The sequence below is a fragment of the Delphinapterus leucas genome, chromosome 11 (assembly GCF_059928025.1).
Source record: "Delphinapterus leucas isolate spDelLeu-1000000601 "Yukka" chromosome 11, BTC_Dleu_Yukka2, whole genome shotgun sequence".
NCBI lineage: Eukaryota > Metazoa > Chordata > Mammalia > Artiodactyla > Monodontidae > Delphinapterus > Delphinapterus leucas.
In genome coordinates this window covers 2,680,830-2,705,802 of record NC_143139.1, presented here as the reverse complement: position 1 = coordinate 2,705,802, position 24,973 = coordinate 2,680,830, and the positions used below count along the sequence as shown (strand labels likewise).

At 38.2% G+C, this 24,973-nt stretch overlaps 1 protein-coding gene across 18 annotated transcripts in view; it reads left to right on the top strand.

Annotated features, from left to right (window-relative positions):
- The window catches only part of ERC1 (ELKS/RAB6-interacting/CAST family member 1), a 387,721-nt gene that overhangs the window by 116,517 nt on the left and 246,231 nt on the right, over window positions 1-24,973 (top strand). For all 18 annotated transcript variants that reach the window (XR_016394796.1, XM_089919955.1, XM_089919951.1 and 15 more), the window contains one exon: window positions 464-631. Coding sequence is in view for 17 of the 18 variants with exons in the window: in XM_089919955.1 (XP_089776081.1) it covers window positions 464-631 (168 nt within the window). In the remaining variant the exon portion in view is untranslated. The remainder of the gene's footprint in view (window positions 1-463; window positions 632-24,973) is intronic.

Here is a 24,973-nt window from a genome sequence, read left to right as displayed (position 1 = left end):
ATTTTGGGTTTTCTAAAGTAGTGTAGCATCACTTGGGAACTTGTTAGAAATACAGATTCTTGAGCCCCAACCCTGCCAAATTAGAAACTCGTGGCTTGGCCTGGCATTCTGTTTAAATCCTCCATATGATTCTAAAATTTGAGAAACATAATAGATTATACCACTTTTATAGAAGTAGCAAAGCTCAACCCCTTTATATAAATTCTCTAATTTTGTCCCCCTTATTCAGATCTATTTATTTTGATTACACCTTAATTTAACGGATGTAAATTTTATTTTATTATGGAAGTGCTCACAAAATTTTAGGGTTTCATTTCTAAATAGTCACAGTTGTATTTAGAGTGGTTTTTTATTTGATTCTAATGAAAGTTTACTATAAAAGTATCATTTAGGCAACTGTACTTATCTGTTTGGAAGGATTACGTTCCTTTTCAATTAACCATTTGTAAAAATGTTATATTAGGTGGATGCTCTGCGGTTGCGTTTGGAAGAGAAGGAAACCATGCTGAATAAGAAGACAAAACAAATCCAGGACATGGCTGAGGAGAAGGGGACACAAGCTGGAGAGATCCATGACCTCAAGGACATGCTGGATGTGAAGGAGCGGAAAGTTAATGTCCTTCAGAAGAAGGTGAGGTGCAGGTGTTCTGAGCCCAGGGCCCCGCATCAGACCCACGTCCTCATTCCTACCACTGAGTTGTACCTAAGTGCTGTCAGAGTTTCTCTCTCATTCCTCTGTTTATATTTTTGCAGGTCGTAATTGAAACCATTGCTGCAGGAGGTAGATTGTGAAAACTGTTCTGTATGTTCAGTTTTTAAACTTTCGAAGTAAACACTGTTTGGTATCTTCAGTAGTATTTTCCATGCTGCTGTCTCTGAAAAGTGCCTTGTGAATTGCCAGAGTATTCGCATGGGCGTTCTTCTGCCTCTCCGAATCTTCTGTCTCTTACGGCAGCTGTAGGGCCATGAATTAGTGTAGCACGTGGGCCGGGATTCTTGCAAGACTGCAGTTTTGAATAGAAACACATGCTACTATAATGACATCTAATCTACATACGTCAAGGAAAGGAAGACTTTCTTTCCTATTTTACCTTAATCATAACTGGAAAGAGGCTAACGCTGTAATAAATAAGGAAAGTACTAATAATTGTCTTCCCCCCCTTTTAGCTAAATTAAAGGGTACCTTTGAGATAATAGTTATAGTAGACACTGGTATTTATTGTTCTTCTCCACTGAGGGGATAGATCAGAAATATTTGACATTGTCCCAGTTTATTTTTAACCTCTAACAATAGCCCAGGAATAAAACTCTCTTCGCTAAACCTCAGATTCAGCTTTTCTTTTGTGTACAGAGGACCATGTTCAATAGTTGTCCTCTATTAATTTGGTTTTCATTTGCTTTCAATGAGTAAACATAATAAAAATTTGATCACTCTAGATAAGTGACTGTAGTATCTTGTTAGTGGATGCTACTTTGTTTTACATTTTTATACATATGTTCTTCTCACCTTACCCCCCACTGCTCACTTCCCCTTACCGGTTTCTTGTATACGCTTCCAGGCACAGTTTACATATACACAGGCAGATACGTATTCTCTTTTTTTCTGTTTACCTCTTTCTGTGTTCTTCCATGAACATTTTATGCACAATCCATATAAAGCAAAAATTTTGCTCTGAACACAGGTGTTACCATTCCTTTATTTCCCTTTGCTTTCCTTTTTTTCCCATTAATATATTTTGAAACTTCTTCTGGGGCTTCTTCATTGTTACCAACAGCACTGTGCGGATGTGCTACGGTTTATTACAAGGTTTCCACTGATGGACAGTCTGCTTAAAGTTTCTGCTGTTATGTAAAATGATGCTGCATTTAAAAATGGGCATGTTTAGTTTATTCATAAGTGAAGTATATTTCTAGGTAAATTACTTAAAGTAGAATTGCTGGGTGAAAGGATATGCGTTTGTAATGTTGGTGGATTTTGCCAAGTCACAAGTACATTGGTTAGAACCCAGAGGTTCTTTGAAAGTAATGCACATCTTATTTTTAACTAGATAAACATTAAAAAAAGTTTTTCATGACTGTGAACAGGGGTTTGAAGTTAGAAATAACACCTCATCATCCTGGAATAATCGTAGTTTGTAAAAATAGAGTGGCAGCACTTATGTTAGCCCCTTTATATCTGTAATCTTGTTTAAGCCTTGCAACTTTCTGCTAGTGGATTTTAGATCTTGATTGCTCTGTTATAATCAGTGGCTAAATTTTTAGGCCATGACACATAATAAGAAATATATTTTACATTAATCTGTATCAACGTATGGTATACATGCTTAGAGATACAGCTAAAACAGAATTTTCACAAAATATACTCTGAACTATCTTCTCCCATTTCTTAAAGGAAATAGAAAAGTGTTAGTCCCAATCCATTAAGTTATTTCAGTACTCACTAATAAAACACTTTTACACCTTGGTATCCGTTCTCGCATGCTCCCCTTTCCTCCCCCCAAAACAAAAACAAGCCCCAAACCAACAAAGTCCCAGACATATTACATAATAAGGGAGGTTCAAATTTGTACAAATCTGTTTAGCTAAAAAAGTGGTAGCTTCAGGTTTTGTCACAAGGTTGGTCTTATTCCAAAATGCAGCTTTTCCCATGACAAGAACTTCCCTGTTGGGAGGATTAGACAGTAGTATGTGTTCAAGCTTTGTGACACTACAGGGCATCATACAAATATAACATGTATTATGCTTTGCCTAGTCTCTTTGCCTTTCGCTGTGGAGGGCCAGTGGAGTAGGCTCTAGAGGGCCGGTAATTGTGCTCTTTTTAGTGCGCTAGCTGCCTCACTAATTTGTCATGTTATGGACTTTGATTTGTCTTAAAACAGTTATCAAATAGGTAGCACAGTTACTTTCAAAACTGGTTTAGATTATTACTGCTTCTTTTAAGATAATGCCTCTAGAACTGTCATTTTCAGTGCTTAGAGCCTTTATGTTCTGCCTGCTTATTTTGTTGTAGAAGTTACTGTACTAACATCATTAGACTCAATGTTCGTGATGTGTTTCCTGGGCCATTGTTTGCTGATAAAATAGAAATAACTTTAATTTTTGGATCCACATAAAATAAACAAAAAGACACAGTAAGTTTAGAGGCAGTTAAAGGTTCTCAAGAGAGCTATAATTATTTGTATGACGGCTTTCCTTTCTTGAGGTGCAGACATCCTCTTGCTCCAGGATTCTATGAGCAAAAGCTTGATTTTCAGGTGGTTGACAGAGGGGAGCTGGCTGAGTGTGAGACTGGGGGTTGAGGGAGTAGAGTGAACTCTGATGAGCTGGGCTGTGGTGATATGGTGGCTTCAGGAGGCCGTGTGAAAGGTGATGAGCCACACGGACAGGATGTAGAAGGCACCATCTGTGGAGTAGATCATGTAGGAGATCTGGGAGAAGAGCGACAGGATGGAGATGAAATGGCCCAGACGATGGTGACCGTGGAGGCGGCCCAGACGATGGTGACTGTGGAGGCCGCGTATCTGGCGTTCATTGAACTACAGGATGTTGGTGATGGCCAGTACCCGTCCACAGCAGTGATGCAGAGATGCACACAGCACGTGATTCCAAAGGACAGCCAGATGTCACATAGGATTTGGCCAGAGTTCCAGGTGTGGGTGATGATATATGTGATGCAGATGGCTATGACCAAGATGAAAGCCAAGAAGATTGGTCTTGGCCAGGGAGCCAGTGAGATAGTTGGTTGGTGTGTGGAGCTTCCTGATGAGGAAGACAGTGAGAAGCACAAAGACTTTGGTGAAGACTTTGGTCCATGTGATGATGGAAAGGACCTCAGCAAGAGAGATCTTGAGTTCCTGGAAGGTCCCAGATCCCAAGCCTCTGGGGTTTCTGCAGCATTCAGGATCTCTTAGAGGCCCCCAGGAAGAGGCCTTCTGCTGACGGGTTTGGAGGGGGCATTCTAGGTGGCTCTCTCCGTACTCATAGCTCCTTCTTCCACAGTTGTCTTCCCCACAGAACAAGGGCATCCTTCCATTTCACACTGGAGGGCGACATATATCACATGAATAGACACAGTGAAAAGACCCCAGGTCTTACTTGTATTAAGAACACGGAGGTGACTCAGCTGTAATCAAAGGTGGTTCTAACTCAGACGAATCTCAAGGTTTCTCACTCTTGTGGAACTCTGGTAGACACACGCTGAATTTGTTAGATAATCATCAGGTTACCCCCCAGTGTGGACAGAGCTCTACAGGTCTTGCTTTTGGCCTTTGGGCTCTTTCCAAAGGCTTGAGGCTCTTACTGTTTGATGATGTATTCAGAATTTCCCCCACTCTTTTCTGTTCTGAGAAGATTCTGGATTTCAGGTTGTCTCCTGGGAACTTTTAAAGCTAGAGCACCAGCCGATTAAGAGAAGCAGTTCAGTCAACAGCCCACAGTTTTCCCAGGTTAATCTTGACACATAATGAGGTACTTGTTTTGGTTCCTTTCCCACTGATCATTTCTGAGCCGGGAGAGAGAAATGTTCCAGTTGCCAAGACTTGAAGAATGCGCGAGTGTGGGGAACACAAACAAATGGCTCGCTGTGAGTTCCCCAAGAGGAGCATGGGACCAGCAGCCCTCCCTGGCCACACGAGTGCTCTGTGTGCTGTGGTGCGGCCCTTCCCCCTTCCTCCTTGCTTGTCACCTGGTGTTGTCCCACGTTAACTACAACCCCCAGCCGAGCACCTTCCGCTGGGCTCTTCCCTTCCCTATGCCTTTGAGATACCCTCTATTGCTTTCTTCTTCTTCTTCTTAAATTAACAGGCTTTATTTTTAGGGCATTTCCCCATTTATTCCCTGCCCACAGTTTCCCCTTATTAACATCTTGCATTGGTGTGGTACATTTGTTAAAATTGATGAACCGATATTGGTACGTTATTATTAACTAAAGTCTGTAGCTTACAGTAGGTTTCACTCTTTGTCTTGTACAGTTCTGTGGGTTTTGCCGAATGTATAATGACATGGATCCACCATTACAGAGTCATACAGAGTATCGTCACTGCCCTAAAGATCTCTGTGTTCTACCTGTTCACCTCTCTCCCAGCTCGCTACCACGGATGTTTTTACTGGTTATAGTTTTGCCTTTTCCAGAATGTCATGTATTTGGAATCATACAGTATGCACCCTTTCCAGGACTTGTTTCTTTTACTTACTATATGCATTTAAAATTCCTCCATTTCATTTCATGGCTTGATAACTCACTTCTTTTTATCGCTGAATAATATTCTGTTGTCTGATGTACTACAGTTTGTTTATGTAATTACCTGCAGAAGGACATCTTGGTTGCTTCCAATTTTTATCAATTATGAATAAAGCTGCTATAAACATTCACATACAGGTTTTTGTGTGGGCACAAGTTTTTAACTCATTTGGGTAAATACCTAGGAGCATGATGGCTGGATATATGGTTAGACTATGTTTAGCTTGTAGAAACTTCCCCTATATTGCTTTTTGTTTGTTCGTTTGTTTTTGACTGCATCAGGCCTTAGTTGCAGCATAGGGGACCTTTTGTCGTGGCTCACAAGCTTTTCGTTGCGGTGCGCGGGCTTCCCTCTAGTTGTGGCATGTGGGTTTTCTCTCTCTAGTTGTGGCGCATGGGCTCCAGAGCACATGGGCTCTACAGTTTGCAGCACACGGGCTCTCTAGTTGAGGCGCGTGGGCTTAGTTGCCCCCTGGCACGTGGGATCTTATTCCCCTGACCAGGGATTGAACCCGTGTACCCTGCACTGGAAGGCGGATTCTTAACCAGTGGACCACCAGGGAAGTCCCTATATTGCTTTTTAATTGGGAACTTTGAAACACATTAGCTTTGCAAAACTTGTTATACACTTGGGTACTCTTTTTTTTTTCTTGGTCAATGTGTATTAATGTTTTGGCTTGCTGTAAATCCCTGGGTTATTCCCACTGTAGATTGTTGCTGTAACTTTGCTACTAACTTCTAGTGTGCCCACAATTATTTTTTTTAATAGAAAAAATAATTCTGAAGTATACTTTGGGGGAGAGAGTTGTACAATCATTGTAAAAGTTTAGCCTCTGAAACTTTTTTTGTCTAATTTTTATGCATAATGTAGAATCACTAGCATAATGTAGAATCACTAGTATATTTGAAATATATTCGTTTTGAAATATTTGAAATATTGTGTAAATGTACTCAACTGTTTTAAAATCTAGATTTTAATGCACCAAGAAGGGGGTCGAAGGGTGCAAACTTGCAGTTATAAAATAAATAAGTCCTGGTGATGTTACGTATGGCATGGTGACTAAATATAGTTAACAGTGCTGTACTGCATGTTTGAAAGTGGCTAAGAGAGTAGATCTTAGATCTTAGTAGATCTCATCACAGGAAAAGAAATTTCATAACGATATATGGTAACAGATGTTAACTAGACTTAATTGTGGTGATATTTTGCAGTATATACAAATACTGAATCATTATGTTGTACACCTGAAACTATACAATGTTACATGTCAGTTATACCTCAGTTAAAGAAAAGACACTAAGAAATGACAATGTGGATTAAAAAATTAGCTAGTTTTAAATTATGAAAGTAATATATGTTCAAAGTAAAAAAAAATTCAAGAAGTACAAAAACATATGAAATGAACTTATCTTTTCTCATCCTTTGACCCTCTCAGTGCAGCTCCTTAGAGATGTAACTTGTTAATAATTATTTGTATACTCTTCTATAAAATATCTGTGCATATATAGGCATATGTATATTACACACCTTTTTTAAAACAGACAAGTGGGGTCATACTTTTTTATTCCTTTAAAAATAAACATATTTTTGTGTCTTTTTATACGTAGCTTTATCTCATTGTTTTTAACGTCTGCATGGTTTTTGGTGTCTCACTTGCACCGTAATTAACTGATGTCCTATAGCTGTATAAGTAGATATTTATAGGATTTTTTTCTTGTTTATATATTTGTTATAGTAGCATAACAATTAATGACATAAACATACCTCATTCATGAATTGATATTGTATGCATCTAAAAAAATTGATGGATGCCCAGTTCTCTAAGAAGCTTGTGCTTTTATATATTAAGATGAGTTTCTGCACAGCTTCATCAGACGTTTGTTGCCAAACCTTTAAAAATTTCCACTGACCTGGTAGATAATTTAAAAATATCTTCTTTCTTCCTTCCTTCCATCCTTCCTCCTTCCTCCCTCCCTCCCTCCCTCCCTCCCTCCCTCCCTCCCTCTCTCCCTCCCTCCCTCCCTCCCTCTCTTCCTTTCTTCCTTCCTTCCTTCCTTCCTCTCTCTCTCTCCCCGCCCTCCCATTTACTTACTTACTTATTTATTTATGGCTGCGTTGGGTCTTTGTTGCTGTGCGTGGGCTTTCTCTAGTTGCAGCGCGTGGGTTTTCTCTAGTTGCAGCGAGCAGGGGCTACTCTTCGTTGCGGTGCACAGGCTTCTCATTGCGGTGGCTTCTCTTGTTGCGGAGCACAGGCTCTAGGCGCGCAGCCTCAGTAGTTGTGGCTTGTGGGCTCTAGAGCGCAGGCTCAGTCGTTGTGGCACACAGGCTTAGTTGCTCTGCGGCATGTGGGATCTTCCCAGAACAGGGCTCGAACCCGTGTCTCCTGCATTGGCAGGCGGATTCTTAAACACTGCGCCACCAGGGAAGTTCCAAAAATATCTACTTTCTTGCTTAGTATTTATTTAAATTTGAGCGTTTTCTTCGTTTTGAAGCTACATGTTCATGTCATTTCTACATTTTTCTATTAGATGGTTTATTTTTTTCCCTTATTGATTTATAGGGGTTCCCTAGTAAGTGCATTGGCCTCTTTCCTCATGTTTTACAAATATATTTTCTTGTTTGTCATTTTCTTTTTTACTTCCTTTATGATATTTGTTTTAGAATTTATGTGTCAAATTTAGTTGTCCTTTCCTCTGTGTTCTCTCAGTTTTCAGTCATGCTCAGAAAGTCCTTATGCCCACCAAGGTTTTTAAGTAATTCACACATGCTTTCTTCTGGTACATTTAAAGTTTCTTTTTTCTTTATACCTAAAAATTGTCTTATAAAATTTATATATTGGCTTTGATGATTCAGCTTTTTCTTCTTATATGTGGCCAGTCATCATTATAATATTTATTAAATAATCTACCTTTTTCCTCCTGATTTGAAATGCCAAAAATAAATTGTTTAAATCTGGGCCTGTTTCTGGTCTGTTCCGTTTATCTGCCTCTGTTTCTTTGACTGCTTTTTATGAAAAATACTTAGTTTGTTTATAACCCCCCTTCCTGATTTTTGTTGGTAAGCTTTGTTGTCTTTTGCTGAGTCCACAATACTTTTCATATTTACATTGTGTTGGTTTTTGAAGGGGAAAAAGTCTTTTCTGTAATCGTGACTCAGATTGTTTAGCCTTTATTTCTGTGTTTAAGTGAATTTAATGTTTACCACTGTTTGTAGCACCATGGCTTACCTGTTCCCAAGGTTTACATTTCATTTAGTTCTTGGTTCCCCAAGAACTCCTTTGAACACTTTTTCAAGAGTGGTCCTGGGTGCTTGCTTGTTTGTTGTTTTTTTTTAAGTGTACCTTTTTATTTAAGATTTGTTTTTTCATGTGGACCATTTTTAAAGTCTGTATTGAATTTGTTACAGTATTGCTTCTGTTTGATGTTTTGGTTTTTTGGCCGTGAGGCATGTGGGATTTTAGCTCCCTGACCAGGGATTGAACCTGTACCTCCTGCATTGGAAAGCATAGTCTTAACCACTGGACGGCCAGGGAAGTCCGCTGGGTGCTTCCTTGTTGACCATGCATTTATATTATCTTTTTACATTTTATAATTTAATTATTTGTGAGATTCAGAAAGCATAGAGAATAACATAATAAGTAATAGTAATTACTCAACTTGGGAAGTAAAATTTCAAACAGAGTCAAAGTTCTTTGGCATGTCTTTCCTTGAGAGTATTCCCCTCCATTCTCTCCCAGAAATAAACGCTTGCTTTGGTGTTTATGCATGCACCCGTATCTTAGGTCAGGATGCATGTTTTTGTACAACCTGTGTATGTGTTAATAAAACTTATATAAGAGGAAATACACATGGCAAATAAATATGAAAAGTTCCGTACCCTCACTGTAATCAGTGGAATGTAAAATAAGACCAGATTAAGAAAGCATTTTATACTTACTGTTGTAAGCTGTGCTGGCAAAAATTAAGTCTCACAGTATCAGGTGTTGGTAAATATGGCGACTGAATTTCTCACACAGTGCTGTTGGGTTTTTAAATAGGTACAACTATTTTGGAAAGCGCTTACTAAACATAAGGGTACCCTGCCAGATACACATACTTTAGATGAACTCCAGGATGTATGTAAGAACGCTCATAGTAACCTTGTTTGGATTAAGGAAAAAACCAAAACAGACCTGAGGAAGCACTTTGCATACATTCATTGACAGAATGATTGAGTTAGTAAGTTGTGGTATAGTCACACAGTGGAATATATTATTCTTTTCGTTTTAGGGCAAGGGAATATTTGGGATAAAAATTCAGCAACGTGATTTCTTCTGGAGGTAGGGAAGGGAAGAGGGTTGGGATAAGGAAGAATATATGAGTATCTTTAGGTAATTCTCATTCTTACGATGGGTAATGCGTTTGTGTGTAATTTAACATACTTCATAACATATAGGTATATATTTATATTTGAAATATATTTAAAATACCTGGAGGCAGATTTACTTCTGTTTAATTTGCATTGCTGGTACATGGGTGCTTATTATATACTTTATATGTTTCCTTTTGTTTGAATATGAATAATAAAAATGCCTAGAAAATACCTTCTCTGTACCTACATATCTATCTTCATGAGAAAGCATTTTTCCTGTGTTTTACTTTAAATTTATTCCGAATTTTATAATTGTGAAATTAGAACCACCTTCCTCTAGAAGTTTATTTGTATATTTTGAAACAATGTCTGGTGCAGGTGTAGAGTTTCATTTGATAAAGCCCAGCTGTCCGTTTGATTAAAAGTTCCTACAAAGTCTGGCAAATGGATTTGTTCAGCTTATGGTCAGATATGTCCAATGAAGGTGAATGAACGGCTTCGACAGTTTTGACCCTCTTTCCTTGAACCAGAATTTGGCTACTTATTGTATTTGCTGGTTAAGATTAACTTGGGCCGTATTGAACAAGTGTAATCCTCCTTCAGCAGGATGATTTTTTAGATATTGGGAGCCTATATTTGACAGCCCCCGAATCTTATTTTCCTCAGTGAAATATTGCTGTTCCTCCCATTATTCTTACTTGCCCTGATTAATTTCTCTGATGGCAGTTGTTTTTCTACACTCCTTTTTCCTCCACACTTGTACTCTTTGGATTTTTGAATCGAGTTGCAAGAGAGATGATTAGAAGGTGATTAATGTTCTGTTCTTGGCCCTCCCTGAAATGTGGTATTGGGAAAACTCACTAACCCTCAGTTTCCTCATCTGTAGACAGGGTATAATAGTTACTTTGGGGGGGTTGTTAAATGATGTAATGTGTATAAAAGCACCTTGGAACCCATCAAGTGTTATATACCATGCATATATTAATAGGTGTTAATATTGTTTATTCTTATTACACTTTACTTTGCTAAATTCAGCCAATGATTCTAATCTTTGAGAATCTTTTGAAACTTGATTTATTTAGTCTGTTTATCTCCTTCAGTTTTATGCCTTCAACCCTTATGAATATATTCTTTTTTTTAAAAAAGTAAATTTATTTATTTATTTTTGGCTGTGTTGGGTCTTTGTTGCTGTGTGTGGGCTTTCTCTAGTTGCGGCGAGCGGGGGCTACTCTTTCTTGCTGTGCACAGGCTTCTCATTGCGGTGGCTTCTCTTGTTGTGGAGCACGGGCTCTAGGCGCATGGGCTTCAGTAGTTGTGGCGTGTGGGCTTTAGTAGTTGCAGAATGCGGGCTCGGTAGTTGTGGCTCGCAGGCTGTAGAGCGCGGGCTCAGTAGTTGTGGCTCGTGGGCTCTGGAGCGCAGGCTCAGTAGTTGTGGCGCACAGGCTTAGTTGCTCCGCGGCATGTGGGATCTTCCCGGACCAGGGCTCAAACCCGTGTCCCCTGCATTAGCAGGTGGATTCTTAACCACTGCGCCACCAGGGATGCCCATGAATATATTCTTTATACATCCACGTAGGTGATAAAATGTTGCATAGGCCCAGAAAAGACTTTTGTGGTATATTGTAAGAAAACTCTATCAGATTGATATGTTTATCCAAACAATTCTTAGACCTCCTTTTGTTGTCTGTAGGGTTTTTTTTTTTTTGGTAATCCCAGTTTGTTTGCAGGTCTAATTTATTTTTTATTTTTTAAAAATTTTTATTTTATATTGGAGTATAGTTGATTTACAATGTTGTGTTAGTTTCAGGTGTACAGCAAAGTGATTCAGTTATACATTTACATGTAACTATTCTTTTTCAAGTTCTTTTCCCATTTCGGTTATTACAGAGTATCGAGCGTTCCCTGTGCTATGCAGTACAGTTCCTTTGTAAATCCATTTTCTCCTCTGTTCTTCATGCAGAAGAAATCTGTCTTGAAAACCTGAGTCCATTGGACTCATTATCGTTCTGTATAATTCCTTCTTAGACTGATGTGAGCCACTTGATGATGCACATGTTGGCCTAGCTTTCTAAGCAGTGTGTCTATTTGTATACACTGGAATCTTCTTGGCTTCTCTCCTTTCCCCCCTTACTGAGTACATTTATAGTTTCACAGTCACTTTATGTTCCTGTGGGCGTCCCATCTTCCCAGGCGTCCTCAGCTGTCTCATTCATGCAGTCAACATTGCCTTCTGCTGTGCACCTGGCACTGTGCTAAGTACACAGACAGGATCGTTTCTGCTCTCAGAGTCTCAGGGTTGTAGCAGTTAAAGAAGTTAACATACAAATGGTGTACAGTGGACACAAAGCAAGACATTCCAGATTCGACCTTGTGTGAAAGGAGTCTAAGAGAGGTCTTAGCAGTCGAGTCTTGAAAGGTGTGTGAAAGTTTGCTAGACAGATGGGGAAGGGGTAAGGCGTCCCAAGCTGAGAGAGCGGTGTGAATGAAAAAGGGGAATAGTGTCCTTTCCAGAGGGTCACGCCCCAGAATTTCACCTCTGGACTTCATACATTTGTAATACGGATTCCTAAAAATTTCTGGTAGAGCTCTGTCTCTCACTGCCTTTTCTTTCTTATTATGATCTCTCATATTACCTGGTCTCTGGGAAAATTATTCCCATTTCTTACATAATGAGAAGGTTTTCAGAGAATGTACTCATCTTTATTGTCCTATTAGTTTATTTAGGAAACTAATAAATAGAATTCAATGTTTCTTTCCCCTGGCCCTGAAGATTTTCCATCAGAAGCTTTAGAAATTTACCTGCGGTGGTATACTGAAGTATAACCTTACAGGTGGAACTTGAGATTTTCCTGGAGACATGTCTTTTTATTTTTTAATTAATTAATTAAATTTACTTTTGGCTGCATCAGGTCTTAGGTGCAGCATGCGGGATCTTCATTGAGGCACGCAGGGTCTTTCGTTGCAGCGCGTGGGCTTCTCTGTAGTTGTAGCGGCAGGTTTTCTCTTCTCTAGCTGTGGTGTGCAGGCTCCAGGGCGCATGGGCTCTGTAGTTGTGGCGCGCAGGTTCCAGAGCTCGTGGGCTCTATAGTTTGTGGCACGCGGGCTCAGCAGTTGTGGTGCATGGGCTTAGTTGCCCCTGCGGCATGTGGGATCTTAGTTCCCTGACCAGGTATCGACCCAGCATCCCCTGCATTGTAAGGCGGATTCTTTACCACTGGACCACGAGGGAAGTCCCTGGAGACATGTCTTAATTCTATGCAACACTTAACCTACTTTGCTGCTGCTGCTTCTTTTTCTTTAAATTTATTTATTTTTGGCTGCATTGGGTCTTCATTGCTACGTGCAGGCTTTCTCTAGTTGCAGCGAGCGGGGACTACTCTTCACTGCGGTACGCGGGCTTCTCATTGCAGTGGCTTCTCTCGTTGTGGAGCATGGGCTCTAGGCTCGTGGGCTTCAGTAGCTGTGGCATGCAGGCTCAGTAGTTGTGGTGCATGGGCTTATTGGCTCCGCGGCACGTGGGATCTTCCCGGAGCTTGAACCCATGTCCTCTGCATTGGCAGGCGGATTCTTAACCACTACACCACCAGGGAGGTCCTTATTTTGCTTCTTGATTTAGACACTTATTCCATAAGGAAGAGCAGATGGTAACTCTGCTTTCATCCTTTCCTTGTTCTTGGCATCTGCATTCTCTATCATTTTTCTCACAACTAATACTTATAATTGTAAATTTAAGTAATATTTAACTATTTTAATATTTAAGGAGAATACCAGGAAACAATGTGTTACTTTGGCATATTAATTATGCATTAAAAGTCCTTGTTTTCTGAAAATAGTAGCAGCTTTGATAATGGCTGGATTGTGAATCACATACTCTGGACCGATTTTGGCTCTGACTGGGCCACCACTGCCTGCCCGTAGCCTTCCAGCTTTCTAGGTAGTATATGTATTTGTACGCACAGGGATAGCCCTGTGCTCAGAGAATGAAATGAGACAATAGCAGATGGCCAAGCATGCAGTACAATGGGATTAGCAGTGGCCTCTCCTTTCCAGGGCTCTCCCCTATGGTTTAAAGTAGTTTTGTGTTACAGTAAATTTCTTATCTTTATAATAAATCACTGACCTGGAAAATGTAATTGAGCATTTGAATCTGAGCTGCATTCAAAATCTGTGTTAAAATTGTACAGCTTCTTGCTTGATTGATTATAAATGGTAATGTAGCTTGGAGTTTAATTTGCTGACGCAGACGTTATCATCTTCCCCTTCTATGCCTCTGTAACTTCTCTTTATTTCACCTTGCCTGCATCTCCAGTTTCCTAGGTTTTGGTATTTAGAGTTTAGATTTATCAGTAGCAGAAAGCTAACTGATAATTGAATTAGCAAGTTTTCCCTTTTTGTGGTCCTAGATTGGTTCTTTAAGTCTCCTGTTATTTTGTTTTCCGTAGGAAGTCAGAAAGAATAGGTTCTTTATATACTCTATTTGTTTGCTGTAGAGTCTTGACTTAAGGACATGTTAATTTCTTCACTTTTTCCGTATCATAAAATGGAAAGAATATATTTTATCATTGAAAACAATATTTACTAATTTATTCTAAGAAAATTAATATTTTAAAAATTGTGCTTTTATTTTTAATAAGGATTAATTGTAATGTTTTCTAAATATTATTTTTAAATCACAAGCCGGCTGTTAATGAAGCTAAGTTGAAAGAAGAGCAGGTCAGGCCCTAATTGGATTTTAAGTTGGAAACTTAATATACTTAGGCATTAGAATTGTCCCTTTTCTTTCTTTCTTTATTATTTTTTAATAGAACTCAGTTTAATTAAAATTTTTTTTCCTCAGTGGAAAATATGTATTAAAAAATTCTAAATTCTTGAAATATTTTATTGAAAAAACAATGCATAGTAAATGAAGTCTGATTGATGATAACATTTCTGCGGGTGAATATGCTCCATATGGATTTACTTTGCTTCATATAACTTTTTTCCCCTCACTTTTTCAAGTAAACCTTAAGGAGGGTAGATAGTTGAACTTGCAAAGTCTGATTTAACTTCCATTTGTCAGTAGATAACTGTTTTTAAATGATGCTGGTATTATACAAGTGACATCTTACAATGATTGAAGAATTATTCCCTAAAAAAGGGAGGATCTTAGTTCACTTTGTTACAAAATATCTTTTCATTATATGTTCCTCCTCACCATCCCTCCTCTTCCAGAACACCCTTCTCCAAAAAATAAAAACAATAAAAGAAAACACAACATGCCTCATCCCTATCTTCCGATAATCTAGAAACAATACACTTTCGATATCAGTGATTAAAACAGAAAGAGCAATAGCATTGTAAAGATAGACGGGGGGAGGGGGGGGAGGAAAACCTCCCGCTGCATAATAAACTATCACTGAAGCTTAGTGGAGTAAACAGTCATTTTATTTGTGAATCAGGAATTCAGGAAGGGCTCTCTTCCATAGTTTGTCCCTGATTTGTTTGGTGACAGCTGGGGGTGTCTGCAGCTGAGTGACCCACTACCAGGATGGTTGCTTCATTTGCGTACATCCTGCCTGGGTATTCCTTGGCTTCTGGCTACGTGTCTACGTGGCCAGTTAAGGGTTACGCTAGGAGTTGGTTTGGAAGCAGCAGGGGATTCCTTCTGTCCGTACTCTTTTGGTCACAGTAGTCACAGGACCTAACTTGATTTGGTGGTGGGAGCATCAAGAAAAATACTCCACGTCTTACTGGAGGAGTGGCAAAGCCACTTACAGAAGAGCCATAAAGTCGGAGACATTGTTGCGGCCGTCTGTGCAAAATACCTGCTCCAGTTGAATAAAAATGTTGGATAAAGGATTGAGAATATGAGGGCGAGATTTTGTTTGTGCGGTATGGTAATAAAGCTCTCACTTTCTTTTCTGTTGTCCTATGACTTTTTTGTGTATTTCCATGTTCTGCTCAGTGTTTTTTTGTTTGTTTGTTTGTTTGCTCAGTGTTTTAATCTCTTATTCATAGGACGTCTACTATCATCCATTGCTGTCAACAGAAGTCACTTCAAACCAGAAGGAATTCTAAACAGTTTTAAATTGTTTTACCCAGTTGAGGCATTATCACTGGGTATGAAAATAATTGATAGGAAAAGGGTACAGAGGAATAAGGTGTGCAGAAAGGGCAGGCTGACAGCAGAAGGTGAATTAATGCTATGTATTTAATTTGGAGATCATCATAGGTGAGCAGCACAACTGTCTAGATGAAAACTTTTGCGTATGAGTGATCTAACGTGGAAGAGACGCCATCTAGATGTGCGTCAGACTATGTGCATGGATGACACAGTGATTGCAAGAGAATTTTTAAGTCCATTAAGAGCAGAGAAACTTGACTAAACTGTTATCTGTATTTGTGTTATTTGGGGAATAACACCAGATAAATCTCAGTACTAGAGTAGTTTCACACTTCGTTGATGGATATTGGGAACCTTGACTTTTTTTTTTTTTTCTATTTTCTTATTCTGTCACAGAAACTATGCTTTTTAAAGAGTGACACTTCAAATTAATAGATTATAGTTTCATTCCATTTATATCAGTGTTTCTTAACTGGGAAGGGAGGGACAGTTTTGTCTCAAAAGGGGCATTGTACAAGGTCTAGAAACATTTTTTGGTTGTAAAAACCCCTGGGTGGAGGGGGGGAGGGGGGAACCTTGACTTTTAAAGCTAGCACCATGGGGTTAATTGGATTGATGCTTTTTTTCCTCCCTAATTGAGAGATAATTCACATACTGTAAACTTTACTAATTTAAACTATATAATTCAGTTGTTTTTGGTATATTTACAGGTTTGTGCAACCATCACTTTTGTCCAGTTCCAGAACATTTCCATGACCCTAAAAAGAAACCCATACCTGTCACAACCCCTATACTCTGCAACCACTACCTACTTTTTGTCTTTATCAATTTGCCTATTCTAGATATAAATGTAATCATATAATATGTAGCTTTTTATGTCTTGCTTCTTTAACTTAATGTTTTCAAGGTTCATTATGTGGTAGCAAGTGTCAGTACTTTATTCCTTTTTATGGCTGAATAATATTCCATTGTAATGAATATAGCACATTTTTTTTTATCCATTCATCGGCTTCTGGACGTTTGGGTGGTTTCCACTTGAATAATGACTGTGTTACATCTATGTACAAGTTTTTGTATGAACATATGTTTTTCATTTCTCTGGAGTTCATATCTTGGAATGGAATTGATGTTAACTTTACCTGTAACTTTTTGAGGAACTGCCAAACTGTTTCTAAAGCGGCTGAACCGTTTTACATTTCTGCCAACACTAGTTATTTTTCTTTTTCAAATAGCCATTCTAATGGGTGTGCAGTGGTATGTTGTTGTGGTTTTGACTTGTATTTCCATAATGACTAATGATGTTGAATGTCTTTTCATGTAATTGCTGGCCATCTGTGTATCTTCTTTGGAGAAATGTCTATTCAGATCCTTTGCCCATTTTTAAATTGAGTTATTTGTCTTTTTATTGTTGAGTTCTAGAAAGTCTTTATTCGGGAGATTCCATCCATACCAGATAAGTGATTTGCAAATATTTCTCCCATTCTCTGCGTTATCTCTTCACTGTCTTGATAGCATCCTTTGATGCACAAAAGTTTTAAATTTGATGAAGTCCAGTTTATCTGTTTTTTCCTTAGTTGCTTATGTTTTTGACATCATATCTAAGAAACCATTGCCTAATTGAAGGTCACAAAGATTTCCTCCTGTGTTTTCTAAGAGTTTTATAGTTTTAGCTTTTACATTTAGGTCTTTGGTCCATTCCTAGTTAATTTTTGTGTATGGTGTAAGGTAGGGATCCAACTTCATTATTTTGCATGTGGATATCCATTTGTCCCAGCACCATTTGTTGAAAAGACTGTTCTTTTTCCACTGAATGGTCTTGGGACCATTGCTAAAAATCAGTTGTACATAGACACACATGTTCATTTCTGAACTTTAAGTTCTGTTCCATCAATTTATATGTCTGTCTTGGTTACTGTAGCTTTGTGGTAGGTTTTGATATTGGACACTGTGAATCCTTTACCTTTGTTCCTTTTCAAGATCGTTTTGGCTTTTGGGAGTCCAAAAAAAGAAGCCCCCCCCTCCCCCCAACATCAGGTCTTTCAATTGATCAACACAGGATGTCTTTTAACTTATTTAGGTTGTTTTTAGTTTCTTTCATTGATATTTTGTAGTTTTCAGTTTACAAGCCTTGCACTTCTTTAAATTTATTCCTAAATATTTTATTATTTTTGATGCTGGTGTAAATGGAATTTTCTTTACTTCATTTTTAGATTATTTATTTTTAGTGTAAAGACATACAAGTGATTTTTGTTTATTGGTCTTGGGTTTTGAAATTTGGCTAAATTGGTTTATTATCTTTAATGGTGTTTTAGTGGATTCTTTAGTATTTTCTATGTATAAGGTAATGCCATCTGCAAATAGAGGTAGCTGTACCTTTTCTTTCCAATGTGGCTGCCTTTTACTTCTTTTTCTTCCCTAATTGCCCTTCCCTAATTGTCCAGTATAATGATGAATAGAGGTGGTGAGAGTGGACATCCTTGTCTTGTTCTTTATCTTAGGGGAAAGGTTTTCATTTTTCACCTTAAGTATGATGTTAACTGGGTTTTTTACAGATGCCTTTTATCCAGTTGAGGAAGTTCCCTTCTATTCCTAGTTTATTGAGTGTTTTTTGTCATGAAGAGGTGCTGGATTTTGTCAAATGCTTTTTCTGTAGCTATTGGGATGATCATGTGGTTTCTGTTCTTTATTAATATGGTACATTATATTGATTGATTTTTGTATGGTGGATCAATCTGGCATTTGTGGGATAAGAGTGGATGTGTTTTGAAAGAGCCTTGTATTTTTCACCTGGAGAGATGTGGAAACTTGTTCTACCACCATTATCATGGAGGCAATAGGAATGGACCTGAGAGAACATAGCCTTTGGATAAATGCTTTATTTTCAAGTGCTAGGGCATAATATAAACAAGAAGCATTCAAAGGCTTATAGTGTAATGCTTTGTACAACACAGAAATAATTTTGACTCTTATTAAAACATCATTTCTTTGGACTTTTAAGTAGCTTCATGAGTAATTTGAGGATTTATGTAATATGTCCATTTTCTGTTGATCCTGTGCCATGTTAATATTCTCAGAGTCTTGCAAGCTCTAGTTTGGAGTGCCCTGACTTCTGTTTTGACTGAAAACATATTTTAAACTTGAAAAATAGTAATTAACAAGTCATATGGAAGGGTCATCCTTTTGGGACAAAGGTTGTTCTTAGTAGTCTCTCAGGAGGCCTTGTAGTAGGAACTTGTCACAGTATAGATATTACATAGATAAGTATCTAGAAAGGGGCAAAGGATTTGGAAAAAAAATGCTTGATCAAAGTTTTGAAGCACAGTTAATATTTTCTTCTGCTTAAAACTGCTTATAATTTGGCATGAATTAACTTGCATTGCATTCTCACCTGTGGGAATGCCTGTTTGGATAGATGCCTAGGTGCCTGTCACCTCTAGTTGAGAAGTTGAAATAATTAACCTCCTGAAGAAGTTATTAAATCAAACTTTGATGAAGTAGCTTTTTGTGCTCTTCCTTCTCTCTGCCATACCGATGTGTACACCCTCACCAGAAAATAGCTTCCAGCATCAGACATGTATTTTGTCCTTTATCTATTTTATCTTCCTGTAATTGCCAGACCTCCTTACTTTTTTCTCCTGACACTTTTTTTTCCTACAGGGGTTTTTCAGATTAGACAAATCATTCAAGTTGACCAAGGAGAATTTACTAAATTTAATAAGATTCTTGGGCTTCCATTGCATATAGGTGAGGAACTGTTGTTTGGATCTATTCTCCCTGCATCCCAACCAGGCCAAACTCTTACACAGCAAATTTGGTAACACAGTATCTTTGTAAAACAGCTAAGCAAGCAATTTTAAGTGAAGTGGCTATTCGTTTTAGAAAATATTGTGGGTATTTGAAAAGAATGCCACTAATTAATGATTTTTTACTTTTCTCCTACCCTTTTGACAATCTGATGAAAGCTGCAGGTGCTCTTCATGTAAAAATGCACATGGCTCATTTGTGTGGACTGGGATATCAGACACACCTTAAAGGCCATCCCCGAACTCCTGCTTCAAAATGCCCACCATTGGTGAAACAATCAAGTTGCGATACAAGGGTCTCTAGGTTTTACAAAGCCATAAAATTATGTATATGGTTCAAATATAGCATAAATTGAGGGCAATTACAATTTCATGTTAAATGTTATTTAACTAGAAAGAGCACATACATAGCTGCTGGGTATAATGGATGCTGTGATGAGTGACCCAGATCCCCCCTTGAGGGTTGAAGGATATATTCCCCCAGGTGCTGGAAGTATCCCCTGTGGAGATTGCCTTGGCTAAAGAGACCTACCTTGTACAAGGCCACACCCCTCCCCTTTGGTATCCAGTGATTGATCCTTGTAGGGTACAAGGGCTTGAGTCCATTGCCCTGACTTGGGGCAACTCTGAAAGGTCATCACAGATTCAGAGCTCCCCATGGGGTTGTCTGAATCCTTTGGGACTTCATGGAAGCCTAATTTCTCCCTCTGCACCATCATGTTCCCCCCTGCTCCACTTCCTTTCCACTGGTATTGATCCCAAGAGCACCCTCTAATTTCTTGAACAGTAAAATCTGTCTCAAGGTCTGCTTCTTGGGAAACCCAGCCTTGTCACACTAGGATTGACTTTTAGTACCAGTTAGCTTACTTCAGGCCATAAAAGTAGGCCTGGCTAAAATAAAAATTTAGTGAGATGAACTTGAATTTAGACTTAAACTATGTGAAGCATCCTATTGCTGTTTCCTTTGGACCTTATATTTCAAATAGGTTTCGAAAGCCTTGTTTTCTCTGGATTCATTTGTCATCTCTCAGTCTTGCTTTGGCATTGCGGAAAACCCCCCAAGTCTCTGACAGCTTGGCTTGGTCCCACAGTATGCACCGGTGGAAGGTGTGGGTTAAATAGAAATGCTCACATGTCCCACAGAAACCCCTAGAGATTTCCCATGCTGGTAAGTGCGTATGTTAGGAGAATCTCTCTTATCATGCTCCTAATCATATTTCTTGTAAATCCTAAGATTTCGCAGATAGGAGTTAGAAAATTATTGCTTTTGTCATTATCATTGAAATGATGTATGTCCATTCTGAATATTTGAAACATGTGGAAAAGGTATAACAAGGAAAATTCTATGTAAAAATAAACTTTTCCTTCAAATTGGAATAATATTGTACATTTTGATAACTTTTCATTTTCATGTAATATTATGTAATAAGGAAGTTTGCATGTCCTTAATTAATCATCAAGTATATGAATTGCAATGGTTGATAGAGCATATTTAATTTAGCTAGCCTTCTATTGTTATGTACTTGGTTATTCCCAACTATGTTATTGGTAATAAGTAATACAAAGAATAGTGGTTCTTTGTGGGGGGATGGGCAGAAACTAAGCCTAGTGTTTCTGCTTTAATTAGTTACTTAAAAATACTGAATTCTTTCATCACTAAAATGTAGTGAACTATTAGATCTAAGAGTGTTCTATCTATTGTTATTGTACAACTTCAAGGGATGCCATTTGTATAGATGTGAACTGAGGTCCTAAGTACAGTCTCATCATTGCTGCCGCTTCAAAAGCATAGCCACTATAGATTTATGGATCCTCTTTTTTTTTTTTTTTGAGCAATTTTAGCATATGAATATCCGTCAAATTTTTATATATGCCTGCCAGATATAAAAAGAAGTATTTGTCTACCAAGCATATCTTGACTGGCAGTGACCTTTGGTCTCACCAGCTTTTGCTTCATATTATCCAGTTATTTTAATTCAAGAGGTCCCTAGTTCCATTATCTGTACCATGAGCAAGTCTATCAAGGAACTTACTTTCCCTCCCAACAATTAATAAAATCTAACCAGAGCAATGGACTCTGTATTTTCCTAAAGGTCATACCTATACTTCCTGTATAGTTCAATTTAAACAGTTTTTAAGATAAAATACAGTAGTACTCTGCTGAAGTTTATTACTTTTTAAATGTTCTCGTCTTTCCCATCATAAGAATACAGTTGTATTTTAGAATTGAAAGGAATATTAGTGGTCTTTGTCTTGTAGGTAAGTAATTAGAAGGAACAAGTAACTTGTCCTGTGGGACATAGCTAGCTATTTATTCATCACGGTAATCCGTCCATTACTTATATGATGAGAGAATAGCACAATTGGGAGGGAAACTCAACCAAAGAAATAATTGGTTGTCAGCCAAAATCTTTGCTGGGCTTATTAAAGACCCTAAACAGTAATTGAGAATATAGATATGGCAGTTTTAACAACCTAAATTGTGTTTAAAACACTGCTTAGAGTTCCACATGACTTTGTTAACTCTTGTATCCTCTAATCATTGGAAACACATAACTGGACAAGTAAAATTTAGAGGCCAGTACAGTCTGGGCAAACCCTGATCATTTTGGTAAAGTATAGTTGTGCCTTGTTAGTACATGCCACAGGCCTGCAGGATGGTAGACAAACAATTGCGTAGATCAGGGGACTTAGTGAATTTTTCCTTTTTAGATTCCATTGATTACTGTAGATCTCTTTTGCCAGCTGATTATGACCAGTTCATCCAGACTGTACTTTTACCACTGATACTGAGAGGTATTATTAACCAAGAAGGTAAAGGTCAGAGCCTTTCTGAGTAACTTGCTTTCCACAATACATTTGACACTGATGGCTGCTTAGAACAAGTGTGGAGGCATCATCAAAAAAATTCTTTCCTTTCAATGATGTTCCAGGTAGCTAGGTGACTGCAAGAAGTATTTTGGGATTTCTTGTCCTTAGAACTACATCCTATAGGAAGTCCCTTCTACGTTTGCTCAGCGCTTAGGGCCTCAGCAGCAGAGTGATCAGTTCCACTTGACTAGGAATAAATCACCCACGTTGAACCATGATAGTTTCTGACAACTGGCAATGCTGATAAAAAACAAAACAAAAGATGTTAAGAAATCTGTGCCAGTGTGGAGCTGGTGTGCAGATTTGATGGATTCACGTGCAGCATGCATTCTGCATTAGTCTTCCTCTTTCATCAGTTTTTCTCTCTTTGTAAAATAAAAATTGTACGAGGAGAAGAAAGGCTCTATTTAATGTAATAATTATTTCTATTTTCTTTCTAGCCCAGTTAACAGAGTTATACTCTAATTAGAGAGGTTATTTTAAGGAAAACGCCTTCTTTCTCTAAATAGTTATTTAAAAAGTGTTTCCTTCTTGAATTCTTCACTCTTAAGTTCTTCTCTATGATTTTAGGCTGTATGTGTAAACCTGATTGACCCTCCCCCTCCCTATTTATCACCAGGGACACATATATAGAATAAACACCAATTCCTTCGATCTCTACACAATTTTACTCATGCAGAAATTGAATACTTGTTAATAGCTGCTTAATGATTTCTTCTTAATACAGATTGGTTATGCATAAAGTAGGAAGAGCCCATAGAATTATAAAATACGTCATCTTCTGCAACAGTTTTTTATTTTCAATATTATTAAGTATAAGTTATTAAAGTAAAAGGAGAAAAGCTTTTTTAGCTATTGTTAAGTGCTCCTTAGTCCATGTGTATAAATAAACTAGCCTCCTTCTACCCCTTGAAAGGCTAAACAGACTGTCCTAATACTATCATGATACTGATCCTGATATCAAGTGCCTTTGGTTCTGCCCACCAGCTTTACTGTGTTATGTTTGACTGTACACGGAAGTACATGGAAGATGCTCCGCCCTTCCATCTTTGCTTCTGTAGGGGAGAGTATTTTCATATGTGACTGTAGTAATAACATTGTGTTTATTGATAAACACTACTTAATAACGAGGAATCGTTTATGGAAAGATGCTTGAGACATCTTTGTGTGATTCTTCTTTTCTTTCTTTTTTTCCCCCCCACCATAGAACATATTATTTATAGCACAGTGATTAAGAGTACAATTCTGGAGCTAGATTGCCTAATAATTATAGTCTTGTGGTGGAGCTTCAATAGCTGTTATACATAAATTTCTGAAAACAGTGCCTGACACATACCACACTCTCTGTAAGTGTTAGTGGCCCCTCGTGTCGCCACTGCCTCTGCCTCCTCCACCACCCCCATCACGAGTAATTTCTTGTTGTTTTTATCATATTGCCATTCTAGAGATTCTGTGGTTTCTGTTTCTACAAAATGGAAGGTTTTCCTCTTTTTTTGGGTACATATTCTGAGCATATTTAAAGGAGTATTTTTCCACTTAGCATGATTCTGAAACAGTCATCTTTATCATTAATAGTCAAGTGTGTGCATAACTGATCCAGTTTTTCTCTTAGCTGTTATATTCAAAGCTTTTGTAAATAGTATATTTTAGATCCTGCGGATAATTGAACTTGGTATAGAATGGGATTTCCACTATATATTTTATAGAAATTGCATAGTAAATACTGAAATGGTGTGATATGGGACTATTAGGGTGAACAGTTTTCACAGCCTCTATATTGGATTAGTTAAAAGAAGAGAATAATGGCAAGATTAATATGATAGCATTCATACACCCCTTGGTTAGCAACGTGTCTGAACCCAGAGAGCCTTGATCACAAAATCACGATTTTGAGTCACAACCAAAGTGAGGATATGTAAAAGGAGTTTTCAGTAGGATTCAGCTGCTGTCCATCATGATGCTGGGTAAATGGAAAGTGCTTTGTACACACCCATCCTACCACTCACCACACAGAGCCTCTTTTGGGTTAATGCTCTTGCAGCTGGTTTGCACACATCTGCATCTACTACAAGTCTTCCTTGCCGATAGCAGCTTGCCCAAAGGAGACACCTCTAGTGAGCGCTGCCCTTTCTTTGCCGTGGAATGGCTGTTTCTGCTCTCCAGGAATAGGCATCGTCTTCCTCCCCTCCAACTCAACAGTTTAGACAGCTGGGTAATTGGATAAGAAAAGTAGCTTAGGGAGAACTTGTTAATGGGGATTTTACCTGTTTTAGCAGCTTCTGCACCTGAGTATATCAGGAAAAGTCTTTTTGTTTGTTGGTTTGTTTTTTTTGTTTTTGCTGGCAAAGAATAATGGATCCCTTTAATAGTTGGACTACATACAAGTTATACAAGTGGAATTGTTAACAGTGAACATCTTAATTTTTTCATAGATGCTGATGATGGAGGAGAAAGAAGGGTATAATCCTTATTATGCATGTAAGGGCTGTTTGTATATTAGGCGGGCTCATAAAACAAATCTGTTTTCTTGTATGTAAAACTTGGTTGGTTCTATGAAATTTTATTTTTTAAAAAAGGTGGTTGTACTGCTCTTTCTTGGTAAAAAA